The sequence below is a fragment of the Catharus ustulatus genome, chromosome 6 (genome assembly GCF_009819885.2).
Source record: "Catharus ustulatus isolate bCatUst1 chromosome 6, bCatUst1.pri.v2, whole genome shotgun sequence".
Lineage (NCBI taxonomy): Eukaryota > Metazoa > Chordata > Aves > Passeriformes > Turdidae > Catharus > Catharus ustulatus.
Genome location: NC_046226.1, coordinates 39,648,108 through 39,664,543, shown reverse-complemented (window position 1 = coordinate 39,664,543; position 16,436 = coordinate 39,648,108). Strand labels below are relative to the sequence as shown.

At 44.6% G+C, this 16,436-nt stretch overlaps 1 protein-coding gene across 3 annotated transcripts in view; it reads left to right on the top strand.

The window, feature by feature from the left end:
* Positions 1-16,215, top strand: part of AMBRA1 (autophagy and beclin 1 regulator 1) — a 129,087-nt gene extending 112,872 nt beyond the window's left edge. For all 3 annotated transcript variants that reach the window (XM_033062963.2, XM_033062962.2, XM_033062961.2), the window contains 3 exons: positions 4,166-4,258; positions 5,792-5,985; positions 14,632-16,215. In XM_033062963.2, coding sequence (XP_032918854.1) covers positions 4,166-4,258; positions 5,792-5,985; positions 14,632-15,122 — 778 coding nt within the window. In that variant the 3' untranslated portion in view covers positions 15,123-16,215. The remainder of the gene's footprint in view (positions 1-4,165; positions 4,259-5,791; positions 5,986-14,631) is intronic.
* Positions 16,216-16,436: the final 221 nt, after the last annotated feature.

Sequence of the window (16,436 nt, the reverse complement as noted above, 5' to 3'; positions counted from 1 at the left end):
GTTTTGTCTTGCTGACATGCTCCTGAGCAGTACTGTTATGATGGAGTTGGGGAATTTTCATCCTAATCCCTCTTCCTTTTCAACTCCCAGATTTGGATATGCCAGCTGCGGGGGTTGCCCAGACGTTTGAGTCTGTTTGTGCTGATCTGTGCTTTGTCGATTTACTCTTCAAATTCTGGTTAAGCAAATGCAATAAGTTGTATTTCAACTCTCTAATGTTGTCAATAATTCCTGGTACTTGGTCCTAGGTTCTTCCTGGAGACATAACTGAACTGTGTAGGTAATACCTCCATGTAGAGGGAGAGGCTTGCTAAGCTGTTGGCTCTTGGTACTTAACAGGCTCCACTCTGAATCCTTATTTGACTTTCTGCAAAGCCTGCAAGTCTGTGCCCTTCATCCTCTCCAAGCTCGTTAATAATGTGAGCTGGACACAAGCGTGAAGGAAAAGTCCATCTTAGAACAGATCCCTGCTGGGAAATCCAGGCTGTGAGCAGCTCTACACATAACAAAGCTAATGGAAATTTCCAGGGAGGGCTTAGAGAGCTTAGTGACAGCCATAAAAGGGAAGAAAGTAAGAACTTGGCTAAGTGGACTTCACTGTCCATGACTGACACAGTGTGGAGAATTGCAATTTTTCACCCTAAAGCCCTGGGCAACAAATGTCCTTTTTACTGCATCCACATCCAAGTGGCTCCATGCTACACAGAGCTTCTACCTTATGCCTTGAAAAATGTAAAATGCTTCTAGCATTTCTATGTCTAGAGTTTGATGAAGCAAAAGTTAAATGCTTACATTACCTGAAAAATATTCATTTCTCCAGTGTAAGCTCTGCTTCTTTGGAAGGAATCGTCAGGCCCTGATTTGCAAATCTCCTGGGAAACGTACTGTGAAAGGCTGCTCATTTACAAAATTCAAGCAGTATTTTGCAATGGGAGCTAAAAAACCTTTTGGCTTTCTGAAAAGGGTGATTGCACTATTTTAAATAGGTGTGGCTAAACCAGAGCAAGTCTTAAGCTTAACTGAAAATGTGATTTAAACCAAGGTAATTGCGGTTGTCACACACATCTTGTTGTGTACTGAAGTTGGTTTAAGGTGTGATTATGTGATCAAGTTTCTAATGCAAGCATGATGTTAAAACTGGCATATAGCCCACACAATAGCAGTATTTCTTCGATTAAATTTTGATTCATTAAGAAGAGTAATTATGATCTTCATATAGAAGGTAGTGCCCAGCCAATGCCCTCTGATAAGTTCAGGTGTATGCTTTCATCAGTGTATCTCGATGCAGTCTTAAACATCTCTTCTGTGGGCTCAATCAATCATCTAAAGGCTGGAAAACCTAATCAGGAGCAATCTTGATACTGGTCATAGGGCTGTGAAGAGACCAGTGTGAATTCCAGCTCCAAGATACCCAGATGCATGCAAAAGAGGAAAAGAGGATGCTGAGGGCCTTATGACTTTTGCAAGAGGTAGAGTTGGAAGAGGGTAAGTTGTGTAGCCAGCCAAAGGAGGACACTGCTGAAAAGTAGCAGTACCACTGCTGAAAGGAGCAGCTTGCTGCTGCAGGGACTGCCAGCTGTTTTTGCCCAGCAGGGAGACACACTTAGACCAAACTAAAAAGCCAGGTTAAACTGGTGCTGAGAATGTTCAACTCTCATCATGGCCAAATGTAGATACCATGGCTTAAACCTGTTTTTTGGTGTTCCCAGAATCAGAAGCTGGAGCAGGGGTACCATCTGCTACAGGTCCTTCTTCTAGGGAAGGATGGCAAAGCCCTTGATTCTCTGGCAGTAAAGGAATAGCTAATAGGACCCTGACAGTGAAGCTCAGTTGATAAATGACAGTCTTTAAAACCAATATGAAAAGTTATGCATTAAATTGAATCCTGTTGATTTCACCATGTGCAAATTGACAGCATGAAGTTAGAGTGGAGTTTGCTATCCAACAACCCAACTGTGCAGTAGTGAGACCCTGCAGAATAGGTAGGAGCAAGGCCACGAGCTTTTCATCTGGTATGCTGCATCTTATCTTGGTACCATGATGCTTCTAAAAGTGAAATTAATCCATTCAAAGAAGTGTGTGTACAGGAGCTGGACTTTCTGTGTAGTACAGGAACACAGTGTTTGGGTGAGGAGAGGAAATATGGTATGTCAGCTCCCATCTTGGCCTGGGGGAAGCTCTGCAGTCTTCTGGTTTCTTGTCTTGGGAGCTGGAAAGCTGGCAAAGACAAGTGAGGCACACGTTGGCAAGAATACCAATCATGTATGTAACTGTGGGGGACCGTGCCTGTTCCTTGGGAAGCATGAAGACGTGTGGAAGAAGAGGGAGGAGAGCACAGGTCAGCTTAGCTCTGTTGTGTAATAGCTGTAGATACCAAGCACACTGGACTTTTAATGGAAATTTTGGCTACGAGGTCAGAAAGTCTCTCTTGCCTGGGGACTGTGCTGCTTCACAGACAGCAGTGTGACAGCTAAGCCTTAGCCAGTATATTAGGCAGGGGATGAGCAGCCAGAGGGACTGGCACAGTTTTAGTGACTAGTTCCCATCTGTCAGTAAACTCAGAACCTTTTGTAAATCAGCATCTCACTGGCAACTGCCTTCATGGGATATAACGCAGCACAGGACTAGCTCAGCACAAAAAATAAAGAGCCATGTCTGGTTACTTCTTGTAGTCTCCATGTGTGATTTTTTGACCTAATTTTGTTCATCTCTCACCCTGGGTCCTAACCTGGGGTGCTGTTGTCCTGGCAGCCTAGCCCCAGGCCTCCAGTATGCACTGCTTTCCCATTGCAGCAGGTCTGACCTGCAGCATCCTGTAAGCTGGGGTTCTTGCCAGTTCTGTGAAGCATCTCTTTACAGGGACAACAGTTTTTATATGTACATAAAACATCTCATTTGTGCCTGAGCCATAACCAGTTACCAACTATTTGCTGTGAATCCTTCCTTCAGATTACGGGACTACTTCAAATTCTAAGACTGTCTGCAGGATGATGGAAGTCCAGCTCTTCAGACACAGTTCCCTTGTGCCTACACAGGCCTTATTTTGTTGGTTAGGATTTTTCCCCACTACTTGCTTTGCTGTGACCACTGCACAGAACTGCTGCCTCTCCACCCAGCACCATCAGGCGTGTGGTGTACACAGCACCATTTCATAACTCCCAGGTCAGCTCAAATGAGCTGTCAGCAAGGTGTGGCAAAACACTCCATGAAATGCCTTCCATGGTAATGCAGCCCAGAGTGCTTCTGATGGTGGAACACAGCAGAAAATGGGAGATCTCTGTGCTGCCTTGGACTGCATAGTGAATGCCCATCCTGTGACATTTCTGTATGGCACAGAGTAAGCTGGATTTGCTCTCACCTCCTTCTTGGTGGGATGTGTGCTTGCGGCATTATGGTGGTTTCATTTCTGTGATTGCCTGTTGTCTTCAGCAATGGCTGATAACCTTGTCTGTTCCTGTGAGCATTAAGCCCTGACTTGGTGTATCTTTTGGGGAAATGCTCTGTGAGAGGTTTCCAGAGTGTTGGCTGTTCCATTATGCTTAGTAACATTAGATGTAAAATTCAAGTGTGGACTTTTCAGACACACATGCTGTTGATGCAGTACAAGCTCTTCTGTGGAAACTTGTTAAAATATCCTTTACATCTGTCCTTGCTCCACAGTGGCTATCAGTGAGAGGGATGTATAAAGGTTCTTTATAGGTAGAATGAGAATAATTTGCAAAGCAATTAAATGTTGAATAAGAGCAGTTTGTTACTGACCACTTACTGACCTAGTGCACGAAGTGCTTGCAGACACCACAGGGAGAATTGGCCTTTCCATTCCAATTCTTTGTTTAGTTACTTGGAGTTAGGGTAACCTGATTTTATATACACAGTTGTATGTCTTCATTTCCTGAAAATCTGTCTGCTCTGGTGCTGTGTCTTGGTGCTAATACTGAATTGAAATGAGTGGAATATTCCAGAATAATCTGGTAATACAGCACTCTTATGTTTGCAAGGTGGTTTATGTTGATGAGCCCTTTTAATGAAAACGTGAACTGAGCTAGATCTGCAGTTTCTGTAGGGCAAGAATCAGCACTGTTCTTCATGCCGTGGGGATGTAATGTGTGCTGGCTTGAACAGTGTCCTGTCGTACTAATATTTTTTCCTTCTTTGGCATTTTAAGGGCCTTAAACTCTGGAGTTGAGTACCACTGGGACCAGCTGAATGAGAATGTCTTCACTGTGCATTCCAGCAGCAGGAATACTGAACGACCCGGGTGAGTCTCCTGGGTGCTGGGTTAGCGAGACCTGACCCTTTCTGCTGTATTTGTTAGATCTGACAACATCACTTCTTTGTTCGCTTATCAGTGGCAGCTTTAAATATGCAATTTTCTCCCCCTTTGACATTGCCTTGTTGGGTCACCTGGCCTTCTTCCAGCAAGTGACATTCAGTGCCCAAAAGTGCCAGTGATAGTAAAGTACATGTGTCATTCAGGGCCCCAGTAACAGCTGTGGGAGGAGCATGTGGGGCTTGACGAATCAAATACACCATGTAAAGCAAATGGCCTTGGGAGGGTAACTGAAGAACAGGGCAGTTCACAGAGAAAAGGGCAAATTTATGGTGCTGACCTGGTGAATGATTTTCATCTTTTTAATTGCTGGCCATGGGACAGTTGTTTCTCAGCAATAAACTAAACTCTAAAAATAAAGCTAAATCCCCTGATGTCCACATTGGCTGTTTCAGTCTGTCCAGTGATGTCCATGTTGTTGTTCTAAACACAAGGGTGATGCTGCAGTCCGTTGCTTCTTGCCATAGTTACAAGTATTTCTCTGTAAGCCAGCTGTTCTTAGCAAGAGGGTGACAGTTGTGCTTCTGAGTTGTGAGCTTCAGCATACCAAGGAGGCTGTGAGCTTGTTTACAAGGCTGCCCTACAATCTTGGTCTGATTGTGGGTGAAAAATAAGCAGTAGAGGTTCTTTACTCTTCTATATGAGTGGATATTGCCACTACTTAAGTTCTTGACAGTGCATACTCAGTCTGGTATAATGGCAGCTTGAAGGCAGAAATACTGGTCCAGAATGAACTAGCTCAAAGCGAGCAAAAAAGTGTAGCAGGTTTCAAAGCCTTATAAAAAAAAAGGTTGTGAATGAGGAAGTCTTTCCTTGAATCTCTTTACTATTCCCAGCACTTAGAGGTCAGCTTAGAAAAGAGCGTTGTGGCATTGTCAAGATTCAGCTGTAGCATCATACACTTCAGCTGTTCAAGTCTGAGAAGCTAATGAGCCTTGAGGTGGTTCCTGTTGTTTGCTTTTGAGAACACAGGATTTCTCTTGTCTGACTGGAATGAGCAGAAATGCCTGCTGGAGTGCATTCATGTGTGACGCTGACAAACTAGGAAGTCCAAAGGAGGGAAGGAATACAGGGTACATCCAGGGGAGTTAAAACTGCCCTGCGGTGCAAGAGGTTTTGTGTGTGTGTGCTTCTGCACTGCACGTTGTGCTGCCTCCTCAACACAGTGACTCCAAGACTTCTGCAGGCTTAATGATGCTGCAGGGATATCTCTCTGTACCTGTAAGACATGCTGCTTCTGTGGGAGGGTGAGTGGACTCTAAGACTCTGTTGGCTTAAAACTCAAGAGACCAGTGTGTGTAAATAAGTAGAGGTCACAATTCCTTTCATCCCCATCTTCATAGTGGCAAGCAGGTTCCTGGTTGGAGTGGTGGCAAGAAGAGCCTCACGCTGAGGTTTCAATCTTGCTTGGACATGTTGCCTCCACTGATCCTGGTCTTACTTGTTTTTCTCTCTTTACAGAACCAGCAGAGCTACATGGAGGACAGACAGGGACATGGGCCTGATGAATGCCATAGGCCTACAACCCCGAAATCCCCCCACCTCTGTGACATCACAGGGTACCCAGACCTTGGCGCCTCAGCTTCAGAATGCCGAGACTCAAACAGAGAGGGAGGTACAGGAGCAGGAATCCACCTCTGCAGGGACTGGTGAAGGTAGGAGATCTATCAGTGGTTTATCTGACAGAGCTTACCTGGTGATTTAGGAGTTTCCACATATGTTCCACATCCTGTCAGTGCATTTGGATACTCCTTTTATCTCTTCAGCAAAGATTTCTCCTGCCTGATTTGCCTGTAGCCAGGCATAGATGATCAGGAGGTGAATCTCTGGCCATATGAATAGAAAAGTTGTCTTTTTTACATGCTTTGAGGAAGAAAAATTAATTCTTCTCCAGATCATTGTGTCTTTGTAGAATCAACTGTACTGCCTTCATTCCTCACACATCACCTGAACTCCTAACCATCAGCAAGGCTGCAAGCTGCTGAGAGTTACTATTTCTACATCTGTGTTAGAGTTCAGCTTGGTCTCCAATTTACGCAAAAAGTCTGCAGGCTTCACAAGCTCAACATGTGGATACAAAATAAAACACTGTAAATCACTTCTTACAAAGCAGCTTTGAGGATTCTGTTTAGTTTGATGGGTGAGGTGCATGATGAGTGCCCAGCTCAGCTATACAAAAGTGTCTCTAATAGTTAGCAGTCCAGGAGAACTTAGCCAACCTGTAAGGAGCTGGAAACAGCTGCTGTGCAATTCCTGTGTAATGATAAAGTCACTAATCTGTTGAAAACATGTTGATTTATCCAGGCTTCTTCTCTCAATACTGTAGCATTCTGCTTTGATTCAGCTCTGAAGGCTTGGCTAGGTAGGGGTTTGGCAGTATATACATAGGAAGGACAAGAGAAAATCAAGGAAACAGTTTTGAAGTTGTTGGTTCATGATGAACCTGGTTGGCTTTGGGAGGCAGCCCACAACATGCCTGTATGTGCCTGTATGCCTGTTTGTTCTCTGTCATTCTGAAAGTTACTTTTTGGTATGTGACTCTTTCACAGTTTCTGCTCTGTAGTATCCAGCATGTGTGATAGAGCTTTGTGTTTCTCTGATCTCAGCTCTTCTGTACAAAGTTAAGTGGGAAATTCCTGCCCGCTGGGGTTTCCGTCTGCTTATCTCAGCAGAGCTGAGATTAACCTCTCTGGTTAAGTACAATTGAGGGCGTGTGAATAAGACTGGAACACAGGCTGTCTGGACAAATACTGAGCTCATGGGAACTGGTTCTTCCACTGAATGGGGTACACAGACTGAGAACATGGTACAGTGTGGGACCTTCTTGCATCAAGGCCATGCAGACTTTGGGAGTCTGTTAAACAAGGAGAGTTTTCCAGCACTGCTTCTCTCTCCTGCTGTTCTATACTCATCTCATTGTTTCTTTATCTTGTTCTTACTAACCTTTAAATTTTCAGATCTAGATCATGGGTTTTAACTAGACTGTTAATGAGATGGGGAAAGGGCAGTTCTTTACCAGTGTCTTGGTAGGATATCTCTATACAAAGAAGAAAAACTTGTAACACTTGGAAGAAGAGGAGTGTAAATAACAGGCCTAGGAGAGGTACTTCATCTCCCTTTCTTGCTTGGAAGATCGGCGAGTTCCACATCTGGTGCGGTTTCCATCTCGGACATTGACTTACCATATGGCCCCTAGCAAATGGCCACAGCTACAAAATGGGCTGTCACACTCCTGTCACTTATATTAGGGCCTGTAGAACAAAGGAGTTACTGCGGTTTAAACGTGCACCAGAGATGAGCCAAGATGTTTTATCCTCTTGTTGATCAGTTCCTATACCAGTTGCATCCTCAGTGGAAATTCCAGTGTAACAGCTCAAGAGTAACTTGAAACAGGAAACTGTGAAGATGATAACGGTCAGGAGCATGAAGAATCAAAAAAATCAGTGGTAATCCATGACAGAAGAATAGCACAGAGACCTAGCAAGAAGCAGGTATTTGTGACAGTGGTGCTCTGATTCATCTTTGTGCCTCACATTACACATGAGCATTACTGGCTGTTTGTGACAGTAAGCCAGCTGCTTTCCCAGCATCATCAACTCTTGTGATGCACATCCAGTGTGTTCCAGCCGGCAAGATTAGGTGCTGTGGTGCTTTTCTGATGGCTAATTTGCCCACTGTTTCTACTGTAATACTATAACTCCGCCTGTCAGAAGAAAAATTGTGTTTCCTAATAGAATGATCCAGATGTCAGGGCCAAAAAGGAAAAAAAAAAAGCGCTACTAGTAACTTGGGGTGTGACCCAGGGCAAATTATTAATCATCTACCAAATGGGAATAAATCTTCCCATAGTACAGCACACCAGGGGCTGTGGAGATTAATTAGTGTTTTGTATGGGGCTTTGAAGATGGAAATCACTATGTAAAGGCTTAGCAGCATTATTGGCAGCGGAATGGATAAATCAAGTTTGATTCTGAGTAATGTAAAGGAAAGTGGTTTAGTTATCACCCTGCTATGAGGGACAAAAAAAGCCCAAACCAACCAACTGACCAACCAACTGAAAAACAACCCTTGTGTGTTTAAAAAAAAAAAACAAAAAACAAGAAAAAGAAACTTTGTGCCCTGAGAGTGAGCTTCTGTCCTCTGTTCTGTCAGCCCTGCTGTTGTGGGGAATTCTGGCTTAGGGCATTTCTTGCAGATATGTGCTTACTGTACAAAAAAAAAGTATGCAGAATTGCATCAGAAATCTAATTAAGTTCTGTGCGGGTATAAATAGTTTCCTTTTCTCATGCAAAGCTCTGCGGGGACTTTGCTGCTCTGATTATCTTTCTACCTCCTTTGGAGGAATGAGTATATGATGACTTTGTTAGAAGTGAATCCTCCTAATGTCTGAATCTTTCTGTTTTGCAGCAGTTAATAGCAGACTTGTGAACTCTGCTCCCACACCACACATAAAGGAGAGAAAACTAGGAGAGGTACCAAGAAATGCTTAAAACAGTGTTTGAGCTGTCTCCTATTTTCTTTTAAGCTGACAGACATAGTGGAAATAGTGATAGAGTTGTAACTTTGAGGCACCCTTAATTAGAAACAATCTGTTGGGCGTTATACTATGTTTTCCTTGCAAATAGACAGGCATGATGGGAGTGGGATCTTTATTCAGCTGGTAAATTGAATTTCACTTAAAACCCAACAAAAATTTCTAGTGAGATTTATTGGCCCAAAGCTTTAACCTTCAGAAATTGCAATTCCTAGTCTAGACTGGGTCAGGCCGTGGCTGCCACTTGTTCAGGCTGTTGGATCTTTGGAGTGTCGTGAAAGGGGCAGTAACTACAGGGTCTGCAATTGTGCCAAAGCTGCTGCAGGCTGAGGAAGAGGGACCTCTGCAGAGCTGCAGGACATTTGTTTGATGGTGGGCCCATGCTGTCCCCTGGCTGTTGAGAGTATATCAATACATCTCTCAGGTATTCCAGTTGTTAAAGAGAAAAAAAACCAAAAAAACCCGACTGCAAATAGCTGAAAAGCAATTGTCATCTGATTTCCTATCATCTGCATTGTCTTTGTGGCTTACAATTCAGGTATCTGGCTCAGTGCTTGTTGTGCAAGTAGGCAGATGTTATGAGTTAATGAAATCGTAGCCATCAGAATATTTGCTGTCAGTGGATGCTACTTTGCCTGTCTTTGGGGGAGCAACATATTGACTACTGTCATGCCATATACAGTTCTTAACTTGTTGGGTTGAAGTGTTTATCACCAGCCAGTACAAATTTCCATTAGTTGCAGCTGCTTTCAGAGGTTGCAGCAGATACCTTTGAGAGGGAAGAGGGTTGTAAAAGGTTGGCTTGGGTTTATGAGGTTCTGTCTGTTCAAACTATTGGTAGTGAAAAGACAGCACATACAATCAAAACTTTCCTCATATAAGCAAAGCATCCTGAGGATGCCTAAGGAGCACTTAGAAGCAATCAGTGTGCCTGCTTGTGATATAACTTATTTAATCTGAGACATTAGGAACACGTGTCGAGGGGCTGCTTGGGCAGGAATACTCTGTCCCCAGCTGAGCCTCATGAATGCTAACAAGAAGAAACATGTTGTTTTATTTTAGCTGAACATGTTCTTGCAATGCTGTTGTCAGATGTGATGTGACTTTTGTGCAATTAGTGTGGAAATGGGAACTGGGACACCAGGGATCAGCTTCCAGATCTGTCTCATTCTCCAAGTAGAAACGTGGGTAGATCCCTTAGCCTTTCATCTGCCTGTCCATCTGTAAAATCTGCGTCATATGTCCTATAGAACTGCAAATTTTGATTTCTCTTTAAAATCCTCTGAAAACCAGTACCTAAAAAACTGACTTAGGTTCTAGAAGTATGTACTAAGCAAACCTTTACAGTGTGATCTACTCCAAGTACTTGGGTCTCTTGGGCTTAAATTATGTGGGCTGCTTTTAAACTCACAATACAAAAGTAAGTTTCACTCATATGAATAGCCAACATGAGATATTATTAAGAAAATTTTTGCAAATTAAAGCATTTGTGTCTTTTCTGAGTTCTGTGGAGTTGTTTGGATTAACTATCTCAGAAAGGAAATGTGGACATGTTTCTGGGCTTGGTTGGGAAGAAAAGGAACTAGTAGTATTTCTTGTGGCATTAAGGGAGATATGATTATTCATAGCTGGTTATACTGTGGTGTGTCCCTCCCTTTTTCTATTCTTATGCAAGAGATGAATTAATGTAAAAATGCTGGTATTTTTATCTTTGAGCATCTGAATTAGTGGGTCAGCTCACACCTCAAAGCTATTATTTCATGTTCTCTGAAGACCTAGATATCTCTGCAGTGCTTACTGTTAGTTCTAATTTTGAAGCTTTGTTTGCAAACATGGTTTTGATGGTTTTAGAAAGAGGAATGTTGAAAATAGAAAACAATTCAAGAGCAATGTCAGTATATTGATACAGGGGAGTCTGATCTCATCCTTGGTTCTGTGGACTTTGTTTTTCATCAGGAGTGTGCCGTCCATGCCCACAGATAAACAAGCTGTATTCCCTATAAGTACTTCAGCATCCACTTTGTTTAAAAGTGGAAATACCCTGCCTTATGCCCAGCTTAAAGTTTACAAGATATTTTGCCTGTGTAGTTTTCTGTGTCAAATTCTTGTCTTACTGGAGTGGCATAGCAGAGGACTTTTAAAAGCAGATGCATTAGCTAGGGAATATTTAGTTAAATGTTTCAGACAGTCAGCTACATTGACAGAAATGCCCTGGTCTTTGGGATAATTGCTCTCAAGAGTAATGTTTTGTTCTGTGTTTGGAATAGACAGGGGGAGTTTGGATGTCTGGAAAGGTCACTTTGGTTACAGTAGAAAACATTTGTAGGAACCCAGCACTGTAGCAAGCTGAAACGTGTGTGGTTTTACAGCATTGTTGTTGTTGCTGGGTAAGTGCCTGTGTGCACACCCTGAACCTTCACCAAATGGAAGTCAGCTTATTTCACTTGCTCTGAGTACTAATGTAGTCTGCATTGGCAGCCTGGTGAAAGAGTGTGTGTGGGAGTCACCAGGCAGTAGAAATGGGCTGTGTGTGAATCTGTGCTGTAGCTCAGCTCAAGGCAAATGGCACATCAAGCTTTGCTCTGAACTAGTCAGCCAAAGTCATCATTGAAACCTGAGAGGGAAAGGGGAAGAGAGTCCCCAAGGCAGAGGTGTTTGTTGGCTGCTTGAATGGTGAGGCTCACTTCTGGCTCTTGATGGGCTGGGAATTTCCAACATTGATGTATCTCTGGGATCTGAAGGCTCATGCCTTGCTGATTCTTGGCATCAACCCTTGCTGTGGCATCAGCCCTTGCCTGTTTTCTGAGCAAGCAGATGCCTCAATTGGAAATTCAACCATGGCATATGTTAATTTAGGGGCAAGGAAGAGCAAGGGATGCTGTGGTGAAGCACTTTTGTAAGGCTGAGGAGTATTGGCTGGCTGGGAGTCCTTGCTGTTTTGCTGTTCCACTGCTTCTGTACTGGACTGGTTTATGGTAAGTGATCTGTCAAGAGCACAGTACCTGCTGTTTCAGGATTTGTGTAGATAGGACTGTCTGGCATGTCTCTAGACCAGGTTGCAAATCTTGACTTTCTTAAGCTTCCTCTCCGGCCTGGCCAGATGGTTGGTAATGAAGTGCAACTATGCCCTCAGAAGGAAGTGGTGACTGAATCCAAAACCATGTTTCTCAAAGCTTCCACTTAGTTCTGCTCATGATTAATGTTTCAATATCCCTTGGCATGCATGTCTTTCATGCTGGAGTTTCCAGTATAATAGCTACCTCTGTCCTCAGTCTTTGTACTGGTCAGCCAAGTTCCTAGTTCATGCATCAACTACATCCTGATTCATCCATCAGCCACATCCTGAATAGGATTTCTCTGCTAGAGTTGTGGGTCAGGCTCAGGCCAGGGGGTATTTCTGCTCATTCCTCTAAGGCCATGCTGCAGATTTTCATGTGGTTACAGATATCTCTGTGATCCCACTGATGCTCTAATGAAGGGAATAGGTATAGTGGATATAGCATGTTTACTACATTCCTAGCAGAAACCTACTTACTCTGCTGGTGAGATTTCAGTTTGCCCTTGATGTCCATAATAGTTCTACAGCAGGGCTGTATGTCAGCAGACTTACTTGAGGATGGGGTGGGGGACACTGGCAGTGCTTAATGCAAGTACCACTGGGCCCATGAGAAAAGGGAATAAGCTGTCACTGACTGCATGATGTCTCTACAGTGTCATGGTGTGGACTTTGCTGAGTATCTTAGCTCTCATGCTGGATACATGATCATACAAACATTTAGGTTGGAGAACACCTCCAAGGTCATCAAGTCCAACCTTTGACTGAACACCACTGTGTAACTAAACTATAACAGTAAGTGCTGTGTCTAGTCATTTCTTGAACAGCTCCAGGAATTGTGACTCCACCACTTCCCTGGGCAGTTAAAATAAATAACCACCATCTGAGTGAAAAAATTCTTCCTAATGTCCACCCTGAACCTCCCCTGGTGCCATTTCCTGAGGCCATTTCCTCTTATCCTTTTGCTGGTTAACTGGGAGAAGACACTGGCTGCAGCCTCCCTTCAGGTAGTTGTAGACAGAGATAAGGGCTCCCCTGACCCTGCTTTTCTCCCGGCTAGATAACCCCAGCTCCCTCAGCTGCTCTTCTTATGACTTGTGCTCCAGAGCCTTCACCAGCATCATTGCCTTTCTCTGGACCTGCTCCAGCCCATCAGTGTCTTTTCTTGCAGTGAGGGCCCCAAAACTGGGCATGGGGTTCAAGGCATGGCCTCACCAGTGCTGAGTACAGATGATCACTGCCCTTGTCCTGCTGGCCACACTATTGCTGATACAGGCCAGGATGCCATTGGCCTTCTTGCACACCTAGACACACACTGGATCATGTTCAACCACTGTTGACCAGCACCCCCAGGTTCTTTTCTGCTCATCAGCTTTCCAGCCCCTCTTCCCCCAGCCTGTAGTGGTGCCTGGGATTGTTGTGATTCAAGGGCACCTTGTTGAACCTCATACAATTGGCCTTTGTCCATGACCCAGCCTGTCCAGATCCCTCCTCAGATCCTTTCTACCCTACAGCAGATCAACACTCCCAACCAACTTATTGTCATCTGTGAACTTAATAAGGGTGCACTTGAATCCCCTCATCCAAATCATAGATAAAGATATTAAGCTCCACAACCCCAAGTGTTTTTGTTTTCCTAGTCAGTGTGGCATTTTGTTTTTTATTGTGTTTTAACTCCTCCCTGCATCTAGCCTGGTTGACATTTTTGTTCATCTCCTTGGTGCCAGGAGAGCTCACGGCTTTCTCCTCAAATCAGCACTGTGATAGCTTCATAGAGGTGGGAGTGAGATTTATTTCTTTAATAAGAATCAGCAAGATCCCACTGTGGAATGTTTCTAGCAGTTTATTATTACAGATTGTTCTCCCCAAATGCTCTGGGTAGGGTTTGTAGCAAAAGGAGGATGTTGAGAAACCGAACTGGGATGAACTTCCCTGTCATGGTGATTTAATCTCCTACATGGACAATTCTTTTGTGAGATTTTGTTTTCCTGAAGTAATCTTAAGCAACCGTGGTTCTCTCAGAGCTCACTACAGCTCAGCTATACAGGGAAGCCTCAGAGGTAAGAGTAGACAAAGACTGTAGGTCTTGAGGTGGTTTTTTTTGCATTCCTCGAAAGATATCAGTCAAGAGGAGCAGGAGCCTGCACATTTGATCGTAGCTAGTGTGGAAGACCATGTTCTGTAGCTGCTGTCTGCTGTTGGCCAGCTTCTTATGTCCTCCCTAGATTGACACTGGAGACATTGCCATCGTGTCATCTGCCTACTTCTCAAAAAGGTGAAGTAGGAAAAGCCGTGGGGGCTCTTTAACATCTTGGTGAAATGATTGGTTTATTGCAGTGCAAACTGAGGTTTCTCTTCCTGTCCCCATGGGACTGGCAGGATTGTCTCTGCAGCTATGATAAAGCATCCTGCCTCTTTGACTACCACCCTTTCCCCCATCTTTATGTCTAAATAGGAGCTGCTTTTCCAAGGCTTGGACATGCAAGTCTGTGGGGTTACCTGTGGAAGTGACCAAGATTTTCTTGACAGAGTTCTGTGCCTTTGTTTGACACTTAACCAAGTGGAAAGTTAGGGAAAATACTGGGCTCCCTCTAGAATAAAACCTATCTTCTGTCCCAGCACATGCACACTGTACAATGTAACTGCTCAGCATGCTTTATTTTTGTCATAGTTTGCCTTATGCACCAGAGTTGCTTCTGCTTTCTTTTGCAGGTGAAGGTCCAGAATATGGGGCCAGTGGGGAGGATGCCCTGAGCAGGATTCAAAGGCTGATGGCAGAAGGTGGCATGACTGCTGTGGTTCAGCGGGAGCAGAGCACCACCATGGCGTCCATGGGCGGCTTTGGCAACAACATCATCGTGAGCCACCGGATCCACCGCAGCTCTCAGACTGGCGCAGAGCCCACTGGAGCTGAGGGCACATCAGCACAGCAGTCCAGCTCTCAGCAGCTGGGCACAGAGCTGGAGGGACGCATCCTGTCAGAGTCTGTGCAGCTGCCGGAGCATGGCCTGAGCCCGCGGACAGCCCCCAGCGGGAGTGAAGGACAAAGCGCTGGTGACCCGGACCTGCCAGAGCAGGCCCAGGCCTCCATGGACACCGAGGGACCAATTGAATACAGTGACCTAACTAATAATAACCATCTTCCTGACAGTACCAACTTCTATAGTAATGACAGCACCAGTGGGGAGTCGCGGAACAGGTAGAGATTGAGTTGTGTGTTGGTGCTACCCTTGTACTGCTCAGCAGAGATCTGTACCTCACAGCTGGCCAGGAGCTGGAAGAGTAGGGATGGGTGGCTCTAACAGGATGCTGGTGGTTCAGAGGGCTTCTCTATCTTGGGTGGTGGGGGAAGGGATAAGAATTGCAAGGGAAGCCATGGGGAAGAAAGCATACTTAACTTCCAACATTCCCACTTCTGAACAGTTAATAGGAATACAAACCATACTTGCTGCACATCAGTCAAATTTTGAAGCCCCATGGTGTCCCCTGAGCTAAGCCCTGCAACTTGGTGTGTCATTTTTAAAGCCTTTTTCCTTTCCTGTTTCCTGCCCTTTTATACCAGTGGAGCTGATCAGTAGACTGAAGAAAGGGAAGGGAGCCTGCAGCATCTTTCTGGAGACAGGCAGTACTGGGCAAACCCAGGTGTGATGCTCTAGCTCTGTTGCTGGAGTGGAGGAGTCTTCCAGGCCACAGTCCCTCTCCATAGCACAGCACTGCTCCCCCAGAGTGTGGTGTTCTGAGACCAGTCCTGCCTATGCTGTGGTCTTTTCTGGGAAGAACTGGGCTTTACCAGAACATGCATGGCTCAGGATATGCTCACAGGTGGGATCTTTCCTTTTTAGAGTTAGTTTAGGACTTGGCAGGAACTGAAGCAGAGATGCCGTATGGATGGGTAGAGGGACAAGGGCTGCTGCTCTCTAGTCAGGATGCAGTTCACACAAGGATGTTTTAAGCTGTGCCAATATTAACATGAATGAGCCACCCCAGTGGTTTCATGGTGCCAGGACTGAGCTGCGTGTCCTTGGCAGGGGGCAGGAAATCTCTTGCAGCTCCAAGCCAGGGTGTGAGGTATGGGTCTGTGATGTAAGGTGTTGCATGTGAAATCTTGACCTTGTACATGTAGTTTCTAGTGGAGAAGTCAAGGCTCTGATACTTTGTTTTTAGTCTCAAATGTGATTTTCCTTTTCGTTTGTAACTCTCCATCCCTAGCAGGCTTGTGGAGGAAGTACGGGGAGAGTGTGAGTGCTAACGAGGGAAACACCAAAGATCAATGTCATTAAAATATGACAAACCCTTGTTTGACCTCCTGTCTTCATTTGTGTGATGGTCGTTTCTGTGTTTGGCCTTGGGGAGAAGATAATCCATCTCAGAAGCTCTAGGCAGAATATAAATGTCAGATGATGACCACTCCCTTCACAGGAGGAAAGACTCAGCCTGTGAGTTGAAAGTCCAAAACTCAGGAACAGGGACATGCATTTGGGAGTCTTGCTTGCAAATCACATTTTAACCAGCCTGGA